This window comes from Pelodiscus sinensis, chromosome 12, assembly GCF_049634645.1.
Source record: "Pelodiscus sinensis isolate JC-2024 chromosome 12, ASM4963464v1, whole genome shotgun sequence".
Lineage (NCBI taxonomy): Eukaryota > Metazoa > Chordata > Testudines > Trionychidae > Pelodiscus > Pelodiscus sinensis.
Genome location: NC_134722.1, coordinates 49,605,207 through 49,625,380, shown reverse-complemented (window position 1 = coordinate 49,625,380; position 20,174 = coordinate 49,605,207). Strand labels below are relative to the sequence as shown.

At 49.7% G+C, this 20,174-nt stretch overlaps 1 protein-coding gene across 1 annotated transcript in view; it reads right to left on the bottom strand.

The window, feature by feature from the left end:
* Window positions 1–4,438, bottom strand: part of GOT2 (glutamic-oxaloacetic transaminase 2) — a 33,523-nt gene extending 29,085 nt beyond the window's left edge. The window contains exon 1 of the mRNA XM_075940657.1: window positions 4,287–4,438. Coding sequence (XP_075796772.1) covers window positions 4,287–4,339 — 53 coding nt within the window. The 5' untranslated portion in view covers window positions 4,340–4,438. The remainder of the gene's footprint in view (window positions 1–4,286) is intronic.
* Between the last annotated feature and the right edge of the window lie 15,736 nt (window positions 4,439–20,174).

Below are 20,174 nucleotides of genomic sequence, written 5' to 3'. Positions count from 1 at the left end.
TGTAACTAGTTTCTTTAGTGTATTATGATTAGCTTGCATCTGTTCAGTTGGCTCAGCTATCTACTTGTTATCTATTTGTTCTGTCTGCCACCTCTTATGACCACTTAAATCCTGTTTTTAAACTCAATAAAAACTGTGTTTCGTAATAAACCCAGCGTAAATAATTAATACCTGGTGGAGAAAAGAGCCTGTGCATCTCTCTGCCCTCACACTGTATAGCTCTCTGTGCAGTGTAAAACAGATTTGTGTAAGGTTCAGCTCACAGAGGGGCTGGGCTGTCTACTAGAGTGCTGAGAAAAGATCTGACTGTGTTGCTTTCAGTCTGTCTGCAGCCTTAGGAGTGAGCCTCCTGTGTCTGATGAGCTGGGATCGCAAAACAGGGTTACAGTGTCTCCAACCTGTCAGGAGAAGGCAGCTCAATGGGGTTTCAGCACACCAGGTGACAGTCACAAAGGAGCCCAATCCATCATACTTGCAGTTACATCTGAGGTGATGACAGCAGTTAGTATTTTACAGTGTTGTTCATTTAAGCAGCTTAAACACGATTTATACAAGATCTCCCAACTTGGAAACATGTAAATAGGTCAGTTAACTCAATGGGACTACTTATGTAGCTAAGAATTGGAAGATCAGGCTCTAAGTAGCTAAAGCTTCAATTAACCTTTGCTACATGTAGACTGGCATGATTTTCCGGAAATGTTTTTAATGGAAAAGTTTTCCGTTAAAAGCATTTTTGGAACAGAGCGTCTAGATTGGCAGGATGCTTTTCCGCAAAAGCACTTTTTGCAGAAAAGCGTCCGTGGCCAACCTAGACACACTTTTGCGCAAAAAAGCCCTGATCGCCATTTTCGCAATCGGGGCTTTTTTTGCAGAAAACAAGTCTCAGCTGCCTACACTGGCCCTTTTGTGCAAAAGTTTTGTGCAAAAGGGACTTTTGCCCGAATGGGAGCAGCATAGTATTTCCGCAAAAAGCACTGATTTCTTACAGTAGGAAGTCAGTGCTTTTGTGGAAATTCAAGCGGCTCATGTAGACAGCTGGCAAGTTTTCCCAGAAAAGCAGCTGATTTTCTGGAAAAACTGGCCAGTCTAGACACAGCCCTTGAGTTTTCATTCCAAGGCTGTTCTCACTGGCTCCATATTAGCTGTAGGGCAATTGATTTTCCAAGTTCATTCTCAGCCAAGTAAAGGCTGAAGAAAGTTTCTTCTACTGTTAATCATTTAATTTGGAAAAGGAAGGATATGATTCAGCTATTTAAAAGTGAACTGGGTTATTTAAATGCAAAAAAAAAAAAAAAAAAAAAAAAAAAAGACTTCCTAAAACAAACCCCACTACCCACTAAATGGTAGTTTCTCCTTGATAAAAGTAAATTCAAACTACCAAGTAAAGAAAGTTTTCTTCAGCCACCAGTTTTCTAACATAAGCCTCTTGTCTGAGCCACAGCAGCCTCAGTTTGCTGACAGTCAGCAAAGTCTGAGTTGAGAAAGTGCATTTACATTTTGTTAATAGAGCAACACAAATCTCTAAGGTGGCCATTCCCCCTCTATGGAAAGTCCTGCAAATATACGAGAAACATGAACATATAATCTACACCCAATTGCTTAATCCCTGTCAATAAAACCCCCACACAGGGTAGACCAAACCAAGGTCACCATACTTCAGCAACCAACTGCTGTTATAATCTACACCTTGTTCAGCTGCTAGTGACCCACAGTAGCTACCAGCCTTTCAGTTACTGAACTTGAGGAATTAATTCCTTCCATCAGCTGCAACAAGTGCCTCATCTGTCAGTGATAACTTTTTCTGTCTTCCACACCAGCACTGGTGGGTCCTGCTGTTGGCCAGCCAGATCCCTCCTCACTAGCTGCCTAGCCATCAGCTATGAGTGCTGGCATCCAGCAGCCAACAACAGAGCCCATGTGCAAGGCTGCTGGTAAGTAGGGATGTTAGCATGTACTTGTTTACATGATTAAGTCAGCTCCCCTGCATGCCAGCTCTTCCAGAGCTGCCTGCCCCCATCCACACACTGCTGCCTTGGATAGAGAAGCAGCAGTTTATGGGCTGGTGGGGGAGAGGCAGGAGCCAGTACAGCAGGAAACCTGCTTTCAAGCCAGCTCCTTGCACATACCAGCTCCCACAAATCATGTGCCACTCCTCCCCCACGCATGCTGCTATCTCTATCAGAGGCCGGGAGGAGAAGGGAGAAGAGTTGTTTGCAGGGTTTTTAAGCAGGCTCAGTGGCCTAGCAAGGGTGTTATGCGCCTGAGTGGGGGGGGTGCAAAGGCAACACTGTGCCAAACTGCCCAGCAGGTGTGACAGTGGCTCCCCAAGCCAGGAGTGCTGAACTCCCAGGCAGCCTTTTAAGTACTCGGTCCCGCTGCCCAGCCCTGGCTTGGCAGCTTATCTGCAGGGAGCAAGTGGCTTGGCAGCTAAATTGGTGCCCACCTATCATGGTGCCTGGGGGCAACTGCCCTCCCCCCCCCTTGCTATTCCACTGAGCAGGCTCCCCACAGGCACTGGCTCCCATCTGCCCCATTGCGAGTAAATGTGTAACTGCTAAACATTTCAGCAGTTACACAAGTGCACAATTTTTAACATCCCTAGTGGTAAGATAAAGATGCTGTGCAAGGAGCTGCTACTCCTGCTCGACTGTCAACACAGCTTCCACTATATGCCAGCTCTTGGCCAACAAGGATCTGCCCCCGTCCCATTTCCGACTGGCATTGGCTGTGCACTGAACTATGGTAGGCTGGTGAGCATATGCAGACACCAGTAGATTATGTACCACCTCTGCTGCCCATCCACTGGTCCTTCACATGCTCTCCCTCTCTTTGTCCTCTGACTTTACCCCAGCCTCACTATTCTGCCCCTTCTTAATTTCTTCCCCTATACCTGAAGACAGGGCCCACCCCACTCACAAAGCCATGCAGAGAACCCACCCCTGGGTGGAATGCTGTGCTCACCAACAGCCACAAACAGGTTTTTTACTTCCCCCACTGCCTCTGGCTGAGCCAGCACTCTGGGAAAAACCAAGACCTTCTGGCTTTTGAAGTTGTTTAGCAGAAACCAAGTCCTGCACATCCCCAGTATGAGAAGCCTTTCAGCCCCTCTGTTCAGCTCCAGAATTGGACTGCAGGGAAGTAATAAATATCCTGTTCATGCCCTGAACCTGCAGGCTCCAACAGCAGCTCTCTGCACTAGGGGCTTAGCACACTCTTCACCCACATTTCCCCCCACCGGGGTCCTACCTGCAAGGAGCACATGGCTATTCTGTGCCCTATATGGCTATAGAGCCTCCCTACCCAGGTACAGCGCCCCTAACCCCTGGTGCACAACACAGCTCTCGGGCTTAACTCTTCCAGCCCTACTGCAGCTGACTGCGCAGAACACCGGGGATGAGATCTGCAAGGACAAGGCTCGGGCCGGGCCATCCCCGCCCCCATCAGCCCAAGGGGACCACAGGCCAGAGCTCGGCAGCGCTGGGAAGAGGCACCCCGAGGCCCAGCCTGCCCCGGGGGCCGGCTCGGGTCCCCTCCGTCCTCTAAGCCTGGCCTCAAGGGCACGCGCGCAAGCACCGGCGTCCAATCACTGCGGCGCGCTAGCGCCACGCCGGCTACCTCCGCCAATCAGAGGCCTTTCCCGACAGCCCCCCCCCCCCCCCCGAGCTCTGTCCCGCACGCGCAGGGACGCGCTCCCTTGTGTCACGAAGCAATGGGGGGGGGGGGGGGGTGTCCCTTGGGCCTTCGTGGCTCTGACTCCGCCCAGGCTTCACCGCCGCGGCGCCCCCGGCCCCTCGGGCGCCCGCTGCAGGGCCCGGCCCGGGTGTTTCCCCCCCCCCATTCCCCCTGCAGGGCCCGGCCCGGGTCCCCCCCCCCCCCCATTCCCGCTCCAGGGCCCGGCCCGGGTCCCCCCCCCCCATTCCCGCTCCAGGGCCCGGCCCGGGTCCCCCCCCCCCATTCCCGCTCCAGGGCCCGGCCCGGGTCCCCCCCCATTCCCGCTGCAGGGCAGGGCCCGGCCCGGGTCCCCCCCCCCCATTCCCGCTGCAGGGCAGGGCCCGGCCCGGGTCCCCCCCCCCCCATTCCCGCTGCAGGGCCCGGCCCGGGTCCCCCCCCCATTCCCGCTGCAGGGCCCGGCCCGGGTCCCCCCCCCCATTCCCGCTGCAGGGCCCGGCCCGGGTCCCCCCCCCCATTCCCGCTGCAGGGCCCGGCCCGGGTCCCCCCCCCCATTCCCGCTCCAGGGCCCGGCCCGGGTCCCCCCCCCATTCCCGCTCCAGGGCCCGGCCCGTTACCTGGCCCTGGCCGCGGAGGGGAGCAGGAGCCGGCCGCGCTGCAGCAGAGCCATGGCCACCGCGGGAGCGCGCGCGCTGACTGGCGGCTGCGGGCCACGTCCGGCCGAGCTGGCTCCGCGCGGCTGCCGAGGAGAGGCTGCCGCAGGGCCCCAGGAGAGGCGCAGGGCGAGCTCCCGCGCGCGGGGGCGCCCTCCGCTGGGCAGGCGGACTGTTTGCAGCGCGGCCGCGGGGCGCTGGGTACACTATGCTGGCGCGGAGCTCTGCCCCGGCTTCTGCCCTTAGGTGCTAATGTCCAAAGAGAAATAAGATGGCTGAATACTTTCGAGGTCCCTGCCTGCTTCAGATTCCTCATATGTAAAATGAGGATAGGAATATTTACTTGCCGTTGGAAAGCATTGGAATGTCTACTGCTGAAAAGTGCTATTCAAGAGCCAGGTAGCAGTAGTACAACAGATGAGGAAAGTGAAAACAAGCAAGAAAGTGATATTTCCAAGGTTAGGCTGCTGAAGCATTCAATAGCAAAACATAATTTCCTATCAAAAAGTAAAACAGATTATTAAAACCAATAGCATTTGCACTGATCCTGTTTCTTGTGTACAATTTGTGTAAGTTGTTCATTTTTTGCTCTTCGTTGGCCTTGAACACCAAAATGAGACTACTAGATGGTTTAGTTTTGTATACCGTGAGCTCCTGATTCAATTGCCTGCTTCTTCCATACTGCAAAATGCATGCCTAGGTTGAAAATTCTGCAGGGTGATGTTTGAATCCATACACCTTTCTTCTCTTGTTCATTGGAATGTGATGTCTGTTGTCTGTAGTGCATGGAATTTTTAGCCTCTATCTATCTGTTGTATATTTGTTTTATTTAAGTTGTAAGCTTTTACACAAAGTAATCTGACTTATCTTTGGAACTAGTCCTTCAAAACCTAACTTGTGAGAAATCTTTACTCATGCAAGTAATTAATGTAAATTATGGAACTACTTGCATGCATTAGTCCTTTCATGTAAAAAAACAGCAAGCAAATGGTCTGGTAGCACTTAAAAGACTAACAAAACATGTAGATAGTATCATGAGCTTTCATGGGCACAGGTCATCTGAAGAAGTGGGTTGTGCCCACGAAAGCTCATGACACCATCTACATGTTTTGTTAGTCTTTTAAGTGCTACCAGACCATCTTCTCACTGTTTTTTTCTGTAACAGACTAACTCGGCTACCCCCTGAAGCTCCTTTCATATAAATATGGACCTTTACTGTAGATTCTGGTGTTTTACTCTTGAGCCACTAGGTGGGGCTACATTTCTATCAGTATTTCACCCAAAGCAATCAGAATTCACAGGAGATGGGAAAGTAAAAATAATCATTCTGGAGAGTCAGAGCAGGTCTAGGGTGCAGCATCATGGGAACATGTTTAAAAGTGGGGGTGCTTAGTCCCCTTACTCCTGTCCACCTCCCCCCCCCCAGCTGAGGTCTGGAGCAAAAGTCCTAGCATGTGGGGCCAACATCAGAGCCCCCTCTCCGCACTGTGTCGAGTGGCAGCAGCAGCTGGGACCCTGAGGGTATGTCTAGACTACATGGCTCTGCCGCCAGAGTCATGTAGATTAGTTTACTAGACATACCCAAATGAAGCGGCGATTTAAATAATCGCCGCTTCATTTAAATTAAAATGGCTGCTGTGCTGTGCTGAGCCAATCGGCTGTTTGTCGGCTCAGCGCACTAGTTGGTACGCTCCGTGGTCGACATCAAAGGCATTTGTCAATTGCCCCGTTATGCCGCGTGGGATGAGGTTTACCGGGGCGGTTGACAAATGCCTTTGATGTCGACCGCAGAGCGTCCAGACTAGCGGGCTGAGCTGACAAACAGCTGATCGGCTCAGCACGGCAACCATTTTAATTTAAATGAAGCAGTGATTATTTAAATCACCGCTTCATTTGGGTATGTTAGTAAACTAACCTACATGGCTCTGGCGACAGAGCCATGTAGTCTAGACATACCCTTTGTGTAGGGCTGGCAGCAGAGCCCGCAGCACACCAGTGGTGAGGGGAAGCAGCCAGGACCCTAGGCATAGGGCTAGCAGCAAAGGCCCCTAGCATGCCTGACTAGCAGCCAGGACCCCAGGCACTAGACTGGAAGGCCAGGATTGCTGCAGCTCCCCACACACCTTTAGTTCCTGACCCTATGTCTAGAGAATCATGAACAGTAAAAAAGTCCCCGTGAGTGGAAAATGTGAACAAAATTTCTCTATATAATTCACTATCCAAATTCATGAGGAAAGCAACACTGAGAAGTTATGAGCCAACCTTTTTGTTCCTGCCTGTCTTACCTGAGACAGCAAAACAGTATGACAATAGCACATTTACACCATCCCATAAATATGGTACATCATCCCTAAGCATGGATTCCTAGGATCTCTCTCACCTCAGTACAACCATCAACCAATAAATACTCCAATTACAACAGTCATGAGTTTGGAACACAATTCTCCATATTTGAACCATTGTTTAGGAAACTGGTCCTGGCCACAACTCTATCATGGTTTACCCATAGAATATACTCTGTTGATTCCACAAGATGAAACAATTATTTAAGCTGTTGCCCTGTGGCCCCATTAGGGCTGGTTCCCAGTGTAGCTAGACCCTTTAAAGAAGGGAGGATAGAGTGTCAGCAGGAGATTGAAAACCTATAAACTTCTAGCCTCTGTCCACACTGCCAATCTACCCACATAGCTATGACTCTATCTTACTTGATTTTAACAATCATGGAGAAATTGTATCTACTCAGCAGCTTGTTTGCCTCCCAGTCATGGCTGAGCTGCACTTGTGCCGTCTCAGATAACTGTCTGTATCAGTTGTCTGGATTCTCCCACAATGCATTGTCTCATAGTGCTTCAGCAGGAGATACAGCATTTAGTAAACATGAACAGAAAGCAGCACGGCAGCCCAAGGACAACAAACATGGGAGGGGCATCCTGCTCAGAAAGTTGGGAGGACAAAAGTGTGGCTTGGAGGGAGGGGTTGCATCTGAACCAGTTTCAGAAACACAACTCCAGTTTCCCAGGCAAGTCAGATGCCTCATGAAATGCAACAGAGCACAGATTTGGATAAATACACCAATTTTAAAGAGAAACCCAGTAATTTGGTGGACACCCAAGAACATTTTCATGGACCCCCATTGGGGTTGGCAACCCTTATTTAAGAACTTTGCCTAGCCCATGAAGACACGCAATAAGACATAAGTTGGGACCCCTGGAAATGGAACAGTTAGCTTGTTCCAGCTGTTTGGGACAGCTGCTCTCAAGCCCTCTTAATTGTAGGCATTTTCTAGACTAGGATAATTGAGGGGGGTGTTGTTTTTTTGTTTGGACTGGCTAAAAATGATTATGAAAATGATGGTGCCAAGCCATGGTGTGACAGGGTGGCGGGGTTTGAGGGAAGAAACTCCACTCCCCGCACTAAACATGCACTTGGCTCCAGCACGGCAGGGAGCAAGCGGCTATCCCAGGCTTGCTCGGAAGCCACAGTGTCCTCATGCACAGGAAGCCCCAGCCCCGCCGCTCCAGGTGGGGGTGGAGAGCACAGGTGCCAGATTTCTGAAGAAAGGGCGCTGGCTTTGAAAAGGGAGGACCCTGATCCAGGAGTGGAAAAAGAGAGGGGACAGAGAGTGGGAGGGAGGAGTCAATGGGTGGAGGAGAAGAGGTGGCACACCGAGCCGGAAGAGGCAGCAGGACTAAGGACGAGTGTGGCAGCAGAGCCATGGAAGCCGACAAGAGGGAAGGAAGCAGTCCAGGACGGGGCAGGAGATAGCCCACGGGTCGGTGAGTTTTTGTACAGACCCCACTGAGCAAACAGGTAACAATTGAACCTGTTCTTAGGGTCTTGGGCTGAGACCTGGAGTGAGGGAGGGCCCAGGTCTCCCTTCCCCCTCAGCGCACCGGTCTTTCGGGACTAGCACCAAAGGCGTGAGGAGGACTCTTTCCCAAACTAGGGATCAGGGTGGCAACGAACTATAACACATGGTTAGAGCTATGCAATGTGGTAGACCAGTATTCTTGCCTTTTCTCAAGATGATATGAATCATCCTAAAAATCAGATAAGGTTTAATCCTGGATTGAATCCTATATCTAGAGGGGTTCTCAGCTTTGCTGCCTTTCTTGCTGGGAGTGGCTACAGAGAAGCGTGAGCTCAGCCTCAATTCTCAGTATCAGGAACAGTCTGGCTAATGTAACTGTCTTCCAGTTTGGCTTCAGAATAGTGGGTAAGAGTACTCACTACATGATGGGAGAGCAAATACAGGATCCAGAGACGTGATGCTTCAATTACACAGTAAATCGGGTATATTTTATATTTCCGTTTGCATCTCTCAAGTCAAGCAGACAATCCAGGTGAATTTGCTCTGACATTCATCAACATTGGTGTGATTCATCTCCAGAGAAAGATTAAGGAATGAAATCCTTCTGAATATTTTATTCATTTATTTTTATTTTATTTTTGCTCCTAAACTATACCTGAGTAAGTGTGGATGGACAGCTTCAGCATTTTAGCACCAAACTAACACTCTAATTCTCAGATCTGGACTGTTCTCTGTTTCGTTGGTGCTTAGAGGGAGAAGCCTCAAGGTATTTTAAGCCATCTGTTGTTGTTTCCTACCTCCTAAGATGCATGGTAGAGACAGAATTTATCAATCAAACTGTCACACAATGAATGAAAGCCAGGGCAACAGAGGCTTGGCTGACTGCTGTAGTACAGTGAAATAGGACAGACAAAAGGCACGTAACTGATTGTCTTCTCACAACGCAGGACATCTCTGCTGTCTGTATATTCTGGTTCCTATAATGTGCCCTTCACTGTAGTATCTGTGTATCCTCTACTGGGTCACCTGTCACCTATGCTCACCAGTATCAACAACCCCGAACATTCCAGAGTCATAAGCCAAGCCCCACAAAAAAATCAGGAGGGTTTTGTTTGTCTTTTAGAATTGGGCTTAATTTCTTTATCTTCTAGTTTCTGAGTCTTTAGGTCTTACTTGAGTCACATTGTCAAACTTTTCTCTGCAACCAAACAGAGGGTACGTCTACTCCTTGTGGAATGAGGAGTAACGGAAGTTCGAATTAGGATCTTTAATTCGAACTACCTACTCCGTGCCGCGTGTAGTCACGGGCACGGAGTTCGGACTAAGGGGGATTTAAAAATGGCGGCACCCGGGATCATGCAAATGAAGCCCGGGATATTTAAATCCCGGGCTTCATTTGCAACTCCGCTTGCCCTAATTATCCTACCTAGCTTGAACTAACGAGCTAGTGTAGACGTACCCTAAGTGATTTGTTTCTCACCATACTAAATGATTTTGATCAAACTAAGTGATTGGGAAACAAAATGGCAAATAAAATTTAATGTTGATAAATGTAAAGTAATGCACACTGGAAAACAATCACAACTACACATACAATATGATTGGGGCTAATTTAACTACAACTATTCAAGAGAGAGAAAGAGATCTTGGAGTCATTGTGGATAGTTCTTTGAAAACATCCACTCAGTGTGCAGCAGCAGGCAAAAAATCAAACAGAATGTTAGGAATCATTAAAAAAGGGAGAGAGAATAAGACGGAAAATATCTTATTGCCTCTATATAAAGCCATAGTATGCCCACATCCTGAATACTGCGTACAGACGTGGTCGTCTCATTTCAAGAAAGATATATTGGCATTGGAAAGGGTTAAGAAAAGGGCAACAAAAATGATTAGGGGTTTGGAACGGGTCCCATATAAAAAGAGCTTAAAAAAACTTGGAAATTTTAGCTTAGAAAAGAGGAGAGTAAGGGGGGTGTAGTGGGGTACCCCCCCCTTTGTTATGGGGTACTCCCCCTTCCCATCACCCATGGGGTCGTTAGTTCAAACCCCTCCTCGTGGTCGCCTATGTGTGTCCCAACTAATCAGGTCATTAACTTGCCGGGTCTCCCCGAGACGTCGGCTGAGCGGTTTCCTCCTAGTGGGGAGAGGGGGGTCCAGGCCCGCCCCCTCTCACGGACCCCAGCCCAGGGCCCTAAGGACTCAGACGGAACCTTCGTCCGGTCCGGCTGACGGAGCCGTAGCCGCAACTCGTCAGCCCGCAGGCTCCCTTCGCCCGCCTTGGGCTGCTTCCTCTCCCCACTCCGGTTCACCCTGCTGAGCAAGGCTTACCCCTTCGGCTTCGGGCCCCTCCACCTAACGGCCCCAGGGAGGGAGGCCATTCACGGCCTGCTTCCCCCTCCTTCCCTGTCGGCAGCGTTTAAATCCCCCGGATCTGCTCCGCCGCCGTGGCCCCACCCAGCGTGGTGTGGTGACATCTCCCGTCGGCGGCTGGAGTAGCGCGATGGCGTCATCCGCCTGGCCGCCTCCCTGAGATCCTCCGGCATTTCTAGCCGGAAGGTCGCCGCCACTGAACAGCTGACACAGCAGTTGGCGGGGCGTGCAGGGGCCGCACGGGCGGCTCCCGGCCTGACCCTCGAGAACCGCTGCGTATGCGGTCGGGCGGGTCATCTCAGTGCGGGGCGCCTCGGCCCCGTTACAGGGGGGTATCATAGAGGTCTATAAAATCATGACTGATGTGGAAAAAGTGAATAAGGAAAAGTTATTTATTTATTCCTACAATATAAGAAGTAGGGGGTCACCAAATGAAATTAATAGGCAGCAGGTTTAAAACAAGAAAAAGGAAGTTTTTCTTCACTCAGCGCACAGTCAACCTGTGGAACTCCTTGCCAGAGGATGCGGTGAAGGCTAGGACTTTAACAGGGTTCAAAAAAGAGCTAGATTGATTCATGGAGGTTAAGTCCATCAATGGCTATTAGCCAGGATGGGTAGGAATGGTGTCCCTAGCCTCTATTTGTCTGGAAATGAGTGACAGGGGAGGGATTACCTGTGTGTTCCCTCCCTCTGGGGCATCTAATATTGGCCACTGTTCGCAGATAGCATACTGGGCTGGATGGACCATTGGTCTGACCCAATGGCCGTTCTTGTGTTAACCATCAAGGCTAGAAACCTACTTTTTTTAAAAATGAAAGCTGCAACTCTCATGTATAGTATGACTCCAGTAGCTGGGAATTTAAGAAAAAAAAATCAGGACTCATGAGAAAAGTCACTGGAGTGGACTAGAGTAGCAACAGAACACAGTGTGTGAACACTTCTCCTTTTAATGGTGGCAATGTATAGGGCAGTGGGCCCCAGCGCGGTGCCCGTGGGCGTCATGGCGCCCGCCGAGTGATCAGGGCTGGCCCAAGCTATTTTTGTGCCCGGGGGCCCAGCGCATGCGTGGCCCCACCCCAAGGCTCCTGGCAGCCCCAAAAGGTTGGGGACCACTGGTATAGGGGAGTGTACCTTCCTATACCAGTCTGCCAAACAGAACATTTCATTGGTTGCTGGCTTCATAATAGACTTCTTAACTTGCATAGTGTTTTTAATCCAAGGGCCCCACTGATCTGCTAAGAACTGGTAGCAAAGGTGTAACCTCTCTGTCTTATAGATTTAGACTTTCTTGTCAAGGTTGAAATATATATGAGAGTTAGCAAAGATCAGGCCAGCACCTTTCTTTCTAGCTGAAAGCTGTCAGTCTCTTGCCAGAAAACCATCACAGCAGGCACTCTTTGAATGAAGAATAGGCAGCGTATACAGATTAGAGGAAATCTAACCGGTTTCCTAGGCATACACTAAGACAGGGCTGGGCAAATCATGGCCCGGGGGCCAGATCCGGCCTGCAGACCTCCCTGCGGAGACCCTCATTCACATGGAGCTGCCGCAGTTTAAAATATAGTTCTTGCGGCTCTCTGCTCTGCATGGACGGTGAGGCTTCCAGCAATCTCCCCGCCACAACTGGTCAATAAGAACTGACCTCAGCCAATCTCTCAGCTGCTATTGGCTGGAAAACACCAGCCAATTGGAGCTGAGAGAGTGGCCTGAGAGGCTGGGACAGTGCAAGCCTCTTCTCCCCCATGGAGTGGAGAGCCATGTGTTGTGAGCAGCCCAGGGCGGCCAGGTGTCCGGGTTTGAACTGGACAGTCCAGTATTCGAGCTTTCTGTTCGGGGAACAAATGGAGAAAATATCAATGTCCGGTATTTTCTAACTCAGATCTATGTAGATTGTGATGTCATGTCAGATCCATAGCTGGGGCTGCAACAGCCTGCCGGCCAGGAGACACTTTGGTAAACTCCTCCCAGCCAACACCTGCCTCTGGCGCCCCAACCCCTCCTGCACTGCAACTCCTTCCCCCAGATCACCATCCAAGCACTCTTCACCGCCTGCCCCAGGTGACCACTCTCTCCCAGACCCGCTACCCCCTCCCACACCTGTCCCCCAGGCCAGAATCCTCTCCTGAATCCACACTCCCTCCCTGACCCTACATCCCAATTCCCTGACCCAGGTCACAACCCCTTCCTCCACCCAAACACCCTCTCAGACCCCACACCATCTCCTGCACCCATGTCCCTTACCCCGTGTGCCCTTCTGCACCCAACCTCGATCCTGCATCCCCTCTACAGAAAAGTGCGGCCCTTGATCACTTTCCAAAATCTTAGAGTGGGTCCCCACCAAAAATTATTGCCCACCTCTACACTAAGAACTAGTTGTATTTGTTAGCATAAGGCAATTCAACCCATTCAAGTGTAAGGGGACTGTTACCCCTTACTTAAACTCTGGGGGAGTTTTTTGGTTTGCCAGCTTCCAGTGTCAACAGGGGAAGGGTCCATGAGACTGACAGACCCCAGAGACAATGGAAAGCAGCCAACACTCCAGCTCAGCCTGATTGACAGGTTGGACAGGCCAGTGAGGAAGGGGAGAGGCCAGGCCCCGTCCTCCCTGTGAGCTGGGATTGTTCTGGCTCTCTCTGAGCAAACAGAGAGCTGAGACACAGGCCAAGGGGGGGGCAAGCTGTGTGCAGAAGAAGTCCTGCAAAAACAGAGAGCTGAGAGACAGCCCAAGGAGTGCAAGCTGTGTGCTGAGGGGCAGTTTTTGCAGCAGCTGAGCCTGACACACACAGCTCAAGGAGCGCAGACCCTGTGTTGAGCAGCAGACTGGCAGTGCTCAGAGAGCCAAAAGGAACAGAGAAGCAACGCAAGAAGCTAGAGACTGGCCAAGCAGCACAGCCTGCAGCTGGATGTGGTGAGCAGCTGGGAACTGCAAAGTGTGGGGAGAGGCTCTGGACTGGGAGAGGGGTCTGGCCACTTAGCGCTTGAGGCTGTGTGGTCACTGCCAGAGCAAGCGTGTCCAGCCTGCAGCCCCCCCCCTGCAGCACATCCAAGGCCTCTAAGGGGCCTCTAAGGAAGAGACTGTGGACTGTCCTTACACTCTGCAGGCTGCTGTGTTGATGTCCCTGTGCTACAGAGCAGGGCTGTGTGTTCTCATTTAACCATTCTCATTTTTTCTTATTCTTTTCTCTTTAATCAGTTGGGGTGTGTCTAGACTACATGCCTCCTTCGACGGAGGCATGTAGATTAGCCAGATCGGAAGAGGGAAATGAAGCCGCGATTAAAATAATCGCGGCTTCATTTAAATTTAAATGGCTGCCCCGATCTGCCGATCAGCTGTTTGTCGGCAGATCGGGGGAGTCTGGACGCGATGCCCCGACAAAGAAGCCTTTCTTCATCGACACAGGTAAACCTGGTTTCACGAGGCTTACCTGTGTCGATGAAGAAAGGCTTCTTTGTCGGGGCATCGCGTCCAGACTCCCCCGATCTGCCGACAAACAGCTGATCGGCAGATCGGGGCAGCCATTTAAATTTAAATGAAGCCGCGATTATTTTAATCGCGGCTTCATTTCCCTCTTCCGATCTGGCTAATCTACATGCCTCCGTCGAAGGAGGCATGTAGTCTAGACACACCCTTGATGTTTAATAAATTGTATTTGCTTTGAACCTTATGAAGTGATCACTGGGCCAAGAAGGCCTGCAGTGTGAAGAGAGCACCTCGGAGTGGGGACACCCTAACTCCTGCCCATAGTGACTACAAGGTCCGGGATTAAGCCCCAGGAAACCTGGGCCCAGCCTTGTTGGGGTTTCGAGGGCTCTGCTACTCAGGAGAGTGGAGGGGGAGCCCTCAGGATCAGGGAGGCCGTGGGGTAAAGGAAGTGGGAGCGGGGACTCAGATCCTTTCGCTGGTCCATTTCACCGGGGTGTATAGAAGCCAGGAAAGTTCCCCACAATAGCGGGACCATTCCCCCGCTTACACAAGCACTTCACGGGTAATCTGTTACAAATTTCAAAGATAAATGAAGTCAATAATATTATTGCAACACAAGAGCCATCTAAATGTTAATATCCCTTTTTGATATCTGAATCAATAGAACAGAGTAATGACACACTGTAGACTAGAATAGAAGTTTTGCATCTATAAGCTAGTTAGATCAGTCTGTTAAACTTCAAACAAGACACTGTGAAACACAAACAAATACAATTAATATCTATCTATTCCTTGATTCTCTAATGATATGGGCCTGCATTTTGAGGGCTTTCATCTATTTAACATGGCTTTGCTAACTATCTAGGAGGAATGGATCTGTTTATCATTTCAATACTATTCAGTCTATCCATAAGGGTTGTATTCAGATTGGTTGCTGAACATGGCTGGCTCAGCGTCACAGTAACATTCTCTAAGTTTGCATTTTAAGAATACCTCTTACCTGTGGAATTTGTTTGGCAGAAATTGGGGAAGGAGGACATGTGACCCTGTGTAACTTTCCCCCACCACCTGTTGCCTCCGGAAGACATAGCACAAGATACCAGGAGAGGTGGGTCTGTCTTGGGTCCCAGCCAGGCATGCAGGGTGGAAAGCACTGGGCAGTGAGAGTCAGGTAGGTTGGTCATCTCTTCTATGGGAGAGAGGTGTATGAGACTGTGTGTGTCACCTGTCCCACACCCCTCCTGTGTGTGGGAGGGTAGAGGTATATATAATATAAACAGACTCCAACTCCACCGTATTTCTTTTTAATCAGGGTTCAGTCAATTTGATGTTAATTTGAATATTTGTACTGAATAACTCTGACTGATTTTTGTTGAACTCACTTGAATATGGGTAATTTTATCAGGTGTCCCATATTCAGCATAGGGAAATATGGTCACCCTACAGACAAGCCAATGTTAGGTTGTCCTTCCCCCTTGAGAGAATGACCAAGCACAGGCCTATCCAACCAGACTTCTCTCCCGACGTGGGAAACATACCATAACTGAACAATCTCTTTTCTTCTCTTCTTTTCCTTACAGGTTTGATACCGATACAGATTTACTGGGCAGGCAGGCTTTATTGTGCTTTTGCCATTTGCTAATCTTTTTCTGCCCATGTGTGGTTTGTATCTTATGCCCTGTCACAATACAGTATCCCCTCCATGAATTCAGAGATCTTATTTAATGGGGAAAATTCATTTTAACTCACTCCTTAGGAGTGTTCCAGAAATGTGCAAACTAAAATGTACCAGGAACAGTGAACAGTTTGAGACGCTCCCTGCTGCTACAGACATTCAATTTCTTTCAAACAATATAAGTCACCTCCACTGCAGTCAGTCAGAAGAGCTTACAGACCTTCCGTGGCTATCAAACAGAGTATGACTTTGAAGATCCGTTTGATAACCTCTCAAGCTAGGAATTAGAAAGCAAATGACTTGTCCTGGGGGCTGCAGTTTCTTTGGAAGAATCCTTTCAGAAACCATTTTATTTCAAAAAGCTAGTGATTAATCAGTCTAGCACATTCCTTCACATGTGGATGATCCTGCTAAGAACAGGAAGTTCCCAGCTACATCCATCATCAGAGTTCCCACCATAGGGCAGTTTGGGGCAACTGCCCTCAGCCCTATACTTGCGGGGAGGAGGGCATGCTTCAAGGGGACATGGAACCACAGGGTGACGTGGAGTATTAGTAGGGGGCCTGGTGTGGAGGATTAGTAGGGGTCCAGCAGGGGTTGGGCCTACCTCTTCACTCATTGGCAGTGGTGGGAAGCTGACCCACTCAGCCCCAGCTTACTCCCAGTGTTGCTCCGAGGTGGAAGCTTGGGGTAAGAGATGGAACGGGGATGGAAAGAGGGAAGAGCAGGGGTTGAGAAAGGGTGTGGAGATTGGGAAAAGGGATAGAGTAGGGGGCAGAGCAGAGCAGGGACTGGAGGAGGCAGGATTGGGGCCTGGGTGGAGGAGAGATGGGTCTCAGGCCCCATATTGCCCCATGGACAGCCTTGTCCATTATTCCAGCCTTCAATGGCTTTATCACAGAGACATTTTGGGCAAAATTCTACCCTGGTATATCTCTACTAAAGCCAAAGAATTACATTATAAATGAATCTGCCTCATTCTACTTTTTGGGATTTTGACACATTGCTACATTTGTTCCCAGAATTCCGAAGGATTTAATTAGTCTCAGCATAGATTGCTCACATTCTACCATTAGCAGAACCTCACCAGATGTTCTCCATCGCATTACTTCCTAATCACTTGTCTCATATCTGACATCAGAGAACTCCCATGAGCAGCCATACCTCCAGCTATCTGGGGCGTATATACAAACCGATTCTGTGTCTTGTATTCAAACGTAGTGAGATGAAAAAGGATAGCTGCTCTGAAAAATTATTAGATGTTATTACTTATGTCAGAGGGAAAATAGGAAACTATTTGTCTTAAAGCAGGATCATATATATTTCTCTTGTGCTTTAAAGGGTCTAAGTAAAATGACATTTTGGGTCGAATATAGAGGTGTGTGTTTTGCTTTAAAGGATTGTAGAAACCTAGTGATTTCAGCTTTTTGTCAGTTTCTCTGTGCTCTCAGCTCTTGGCCCACCACCTAGGCTGGCCAAAAGATTCCAGCTTCCACTGGAATAATATTCTGAAATAATAAGTTTAAATCTATTCCTAGAACAGCAGGGAAGAGAGACAGGTTGAACCAGTCTTACAGCTCACATGTAGCTGTCTGATTCAAACCACCGCTGCCTCCTCCTCTTCTCCCATCCACCCACTCAGTCCACTTGAATCTGGAAGGGGGAGGCTTGTCCATCCTAGACTCTTTGCAATTACAGTGTCTCTCCTGAAAGCACTGGTGGTCATATTTTACATATTCCTATGTTTAGGGTTAACATGGTTTGTGACTCCACAACAGCCAAATGAGTTACAATACATCACATTACATTCCAACAATTGACCATCCATCAGGCCTATAGCACTGGCTGAACTAGATTTATATAACCACACCCCGGATTCCTGTTCCATTCCAGCATGAGCTGTATTTACATATCAACAGTTGATTATCTAGCAGGGCTAAACAACTGAATGAGCATAACCACACCTAGGATTGCTCTCCCCTTTCAGTTGGCTGCATTGGAAGCAGTGGTTCAGACCCTGCTTACACACATATAGCCTTCGTTTACACTGCAGGCTTCTTGCTCAAGAACTGTTTTGCACAAGAGTTCTTGTGCAAAAGGTCTTCCACAAGAGCATGTCCACACGGCCATGTGCTTTTGCACAAGAGATGTGCTTTTGCACAACAGCATCCATGTCAGTGTGGACGCTCTCTTGCACAAGCCTGTTCTTGCGCAAGAAAGTTTACAGTAGATTGTCAGAAAAGGGCTTTTGCCCAAGAGTTATTCCTCTCCACATGAGGAATAAGCCTTTTTGTGCAAGAGCTCTTGCACAAGAAGGCAGTGTAGACAGGAACAGGTGTTTCTTGCACAAGAAAGACCTATGGCTAAAATGGCCATCAGAGCTTTCTTGCCCAAGAGAGCGTCAACAATGACATGGACGCTTTTGCACAAAAGCACATGGCAATGTGGACACACTCTTGTGCAAAAAGTTCTTGCGCAAGAAGACTGCAGTGTAGACATAGCCCAAGATTTTGGCACATGATCAAGGACTACACTTCTGTGGAGAGGGATCCGGGACAGAAGTTGGGTGCAGAAGAGAGGTTGGAGAAGGGGACTGAGGTGCAGGTGGAGTGGGGGATCTGAGAGGGATTTTGCGTAAAGGAGAGGGTTATGATCTGAGTCAGGGGTTTGGGAGGCAGGATTCTGGACAGAGTATAGTTGCAGGAGAATATTCTGGCCTGAGGGAGGGGTGTAGGAGTGGGGTGCAGGGTCTGGGAGGGAGTTGTGACCTGGAGGAAGTAGGGAGAGGGGGTAGAGTGTGTGAGTGGTGGCTTGGGGCAGGAAGGGGTAGTGGCCTGGGGCAGGTTGTCTCGGGGAGAGAGGAATTGGGGTACCAGAGGCAGGCTGTCTAGGAGGCACTTACCTATGCGGCTCACAGCCAGCATCCCTGAGGCAGGCTCTCTACAGATATGTCAGCTGGTGGGGTTCCAATCTCATGAAACTAGTGTTGATAGTAATAATCATCTTTTATCCAGGAGGCTTTCAATGTACTTGTGGCCACATTCTCTCCTGGTATAAATGGGTAAAACTCCATTGATGTCAATTGAGCTCTGTACTTATACACACACACAGAGAGAACTCATTTAAAAGATATAATTATTTATCCCAACCACTGAAATGCAGCCACCTCTGGGGTGGATTAGCGCAGTATTTGACTAGAAGTATTTGACCAGCTTTAGAATATAATACATGACTACTGGGGCAGTTAAGGTAGATGACATGTCACTGATCCACTGGAATTCAGGCAGTAACTTAGGGCTAACAGCTTGGAAATATAGGGACCCAATAAGAAAGTGACATTGTCAAAATTAACATAACTAGGTACACAGAGTTACTGTATCTCACCACAGACATCCCAATCGGCAATCCTGGAATGCAAGAACCTAGCTTCACAATTTAGGTGCACCTTACCTAACAGCTCACAGGGCTTTGGCTGTGACATGCCTCTGGAGGAGAAGTTTCTACCTTCTTCCTGGAATGGCATCATTGATTAATCCCATGCAGCAACCTGATCCATGCCTGTTATTAATGTTGATCCTTTTTTAAGATTTTGTGTTTGAGGCATGTGATGGGCCTCAATATGAGACAGAGCAGGTTAAATTAGACTAATTAGCCTAAAAGGCTGCACCTGAGGGAAAGCCAGGATTTGAGAGAGGCTGATGATGGAGCCCAGACGAGAAGGAACAGGAGGAGCAGACATAAAGCCAAGAAGTTTGCAGTAAAATGCAATTGGGAGCAAGGAGGCTGTGGGGGAAATCATCAGCTATTGCTCTGTGGAAAAAGGAAGTTTGGGGCTAGTAAACGCAGGGATGGTGTCAAAGGCATGGGATCTAGGGAAAGAACAGTGGGATCTAGGAAGGGATCTAGGGAAAGAACAGTGGGGTTTGAAGAAAGGTGGCTCACAGTTGCTAGATACAGGCAGTCCCCGACTTTCGCGAATCCGACTTATGTCGGATCCGCAGTTACGAACACGGACTGCGGGACCATGTGGTCCCGCCGCCCGTGTACTCCCCGGCAAGAAAAGCTGCTCCGCGTCTCCCTGGTCTGCAGACCAGGAAGACGCGGAGCAGCTTTTCTTGCCGGGGTGTACACGGGCGGCGAGACCACGGCTGCTCCCTGCCGGCTTCCCCCGCGGCTTTGCTCCCTGTCTCCCTGGTCTGCTGGTCTCCAGCAGACGAGGGAGACTGGGAGCAAAGCCGCAGAGGACCCGGGCGGCGGGACCACGGTGCGTCTCGGTCCGCCGCCCGCGTCTTCCTGGTCTGCTGGGTGGGTACGCCCCCCCCCCCAGCAGACTAGGCTTTTCTCCGTCGCCTGTGGCAGAGCAGCTGGGGCGCTGCCGGTTGGTCCCACAGCGCCGCTCTGGGCGCTACTGGACCATCCCAGCAGCACCCCAGCTGCTCTGCCCCAGGCGTCCTGATTCAGCCGCTGCTGATCAGTTTCAGCAGCAGCTGACTTGGGGACGCTTGGGGTTCTTAAGTTGATTCTGTATGTAAGTCGGAACTGGCGGTCAGTTTCAGCAGCGGCTGAATCTGG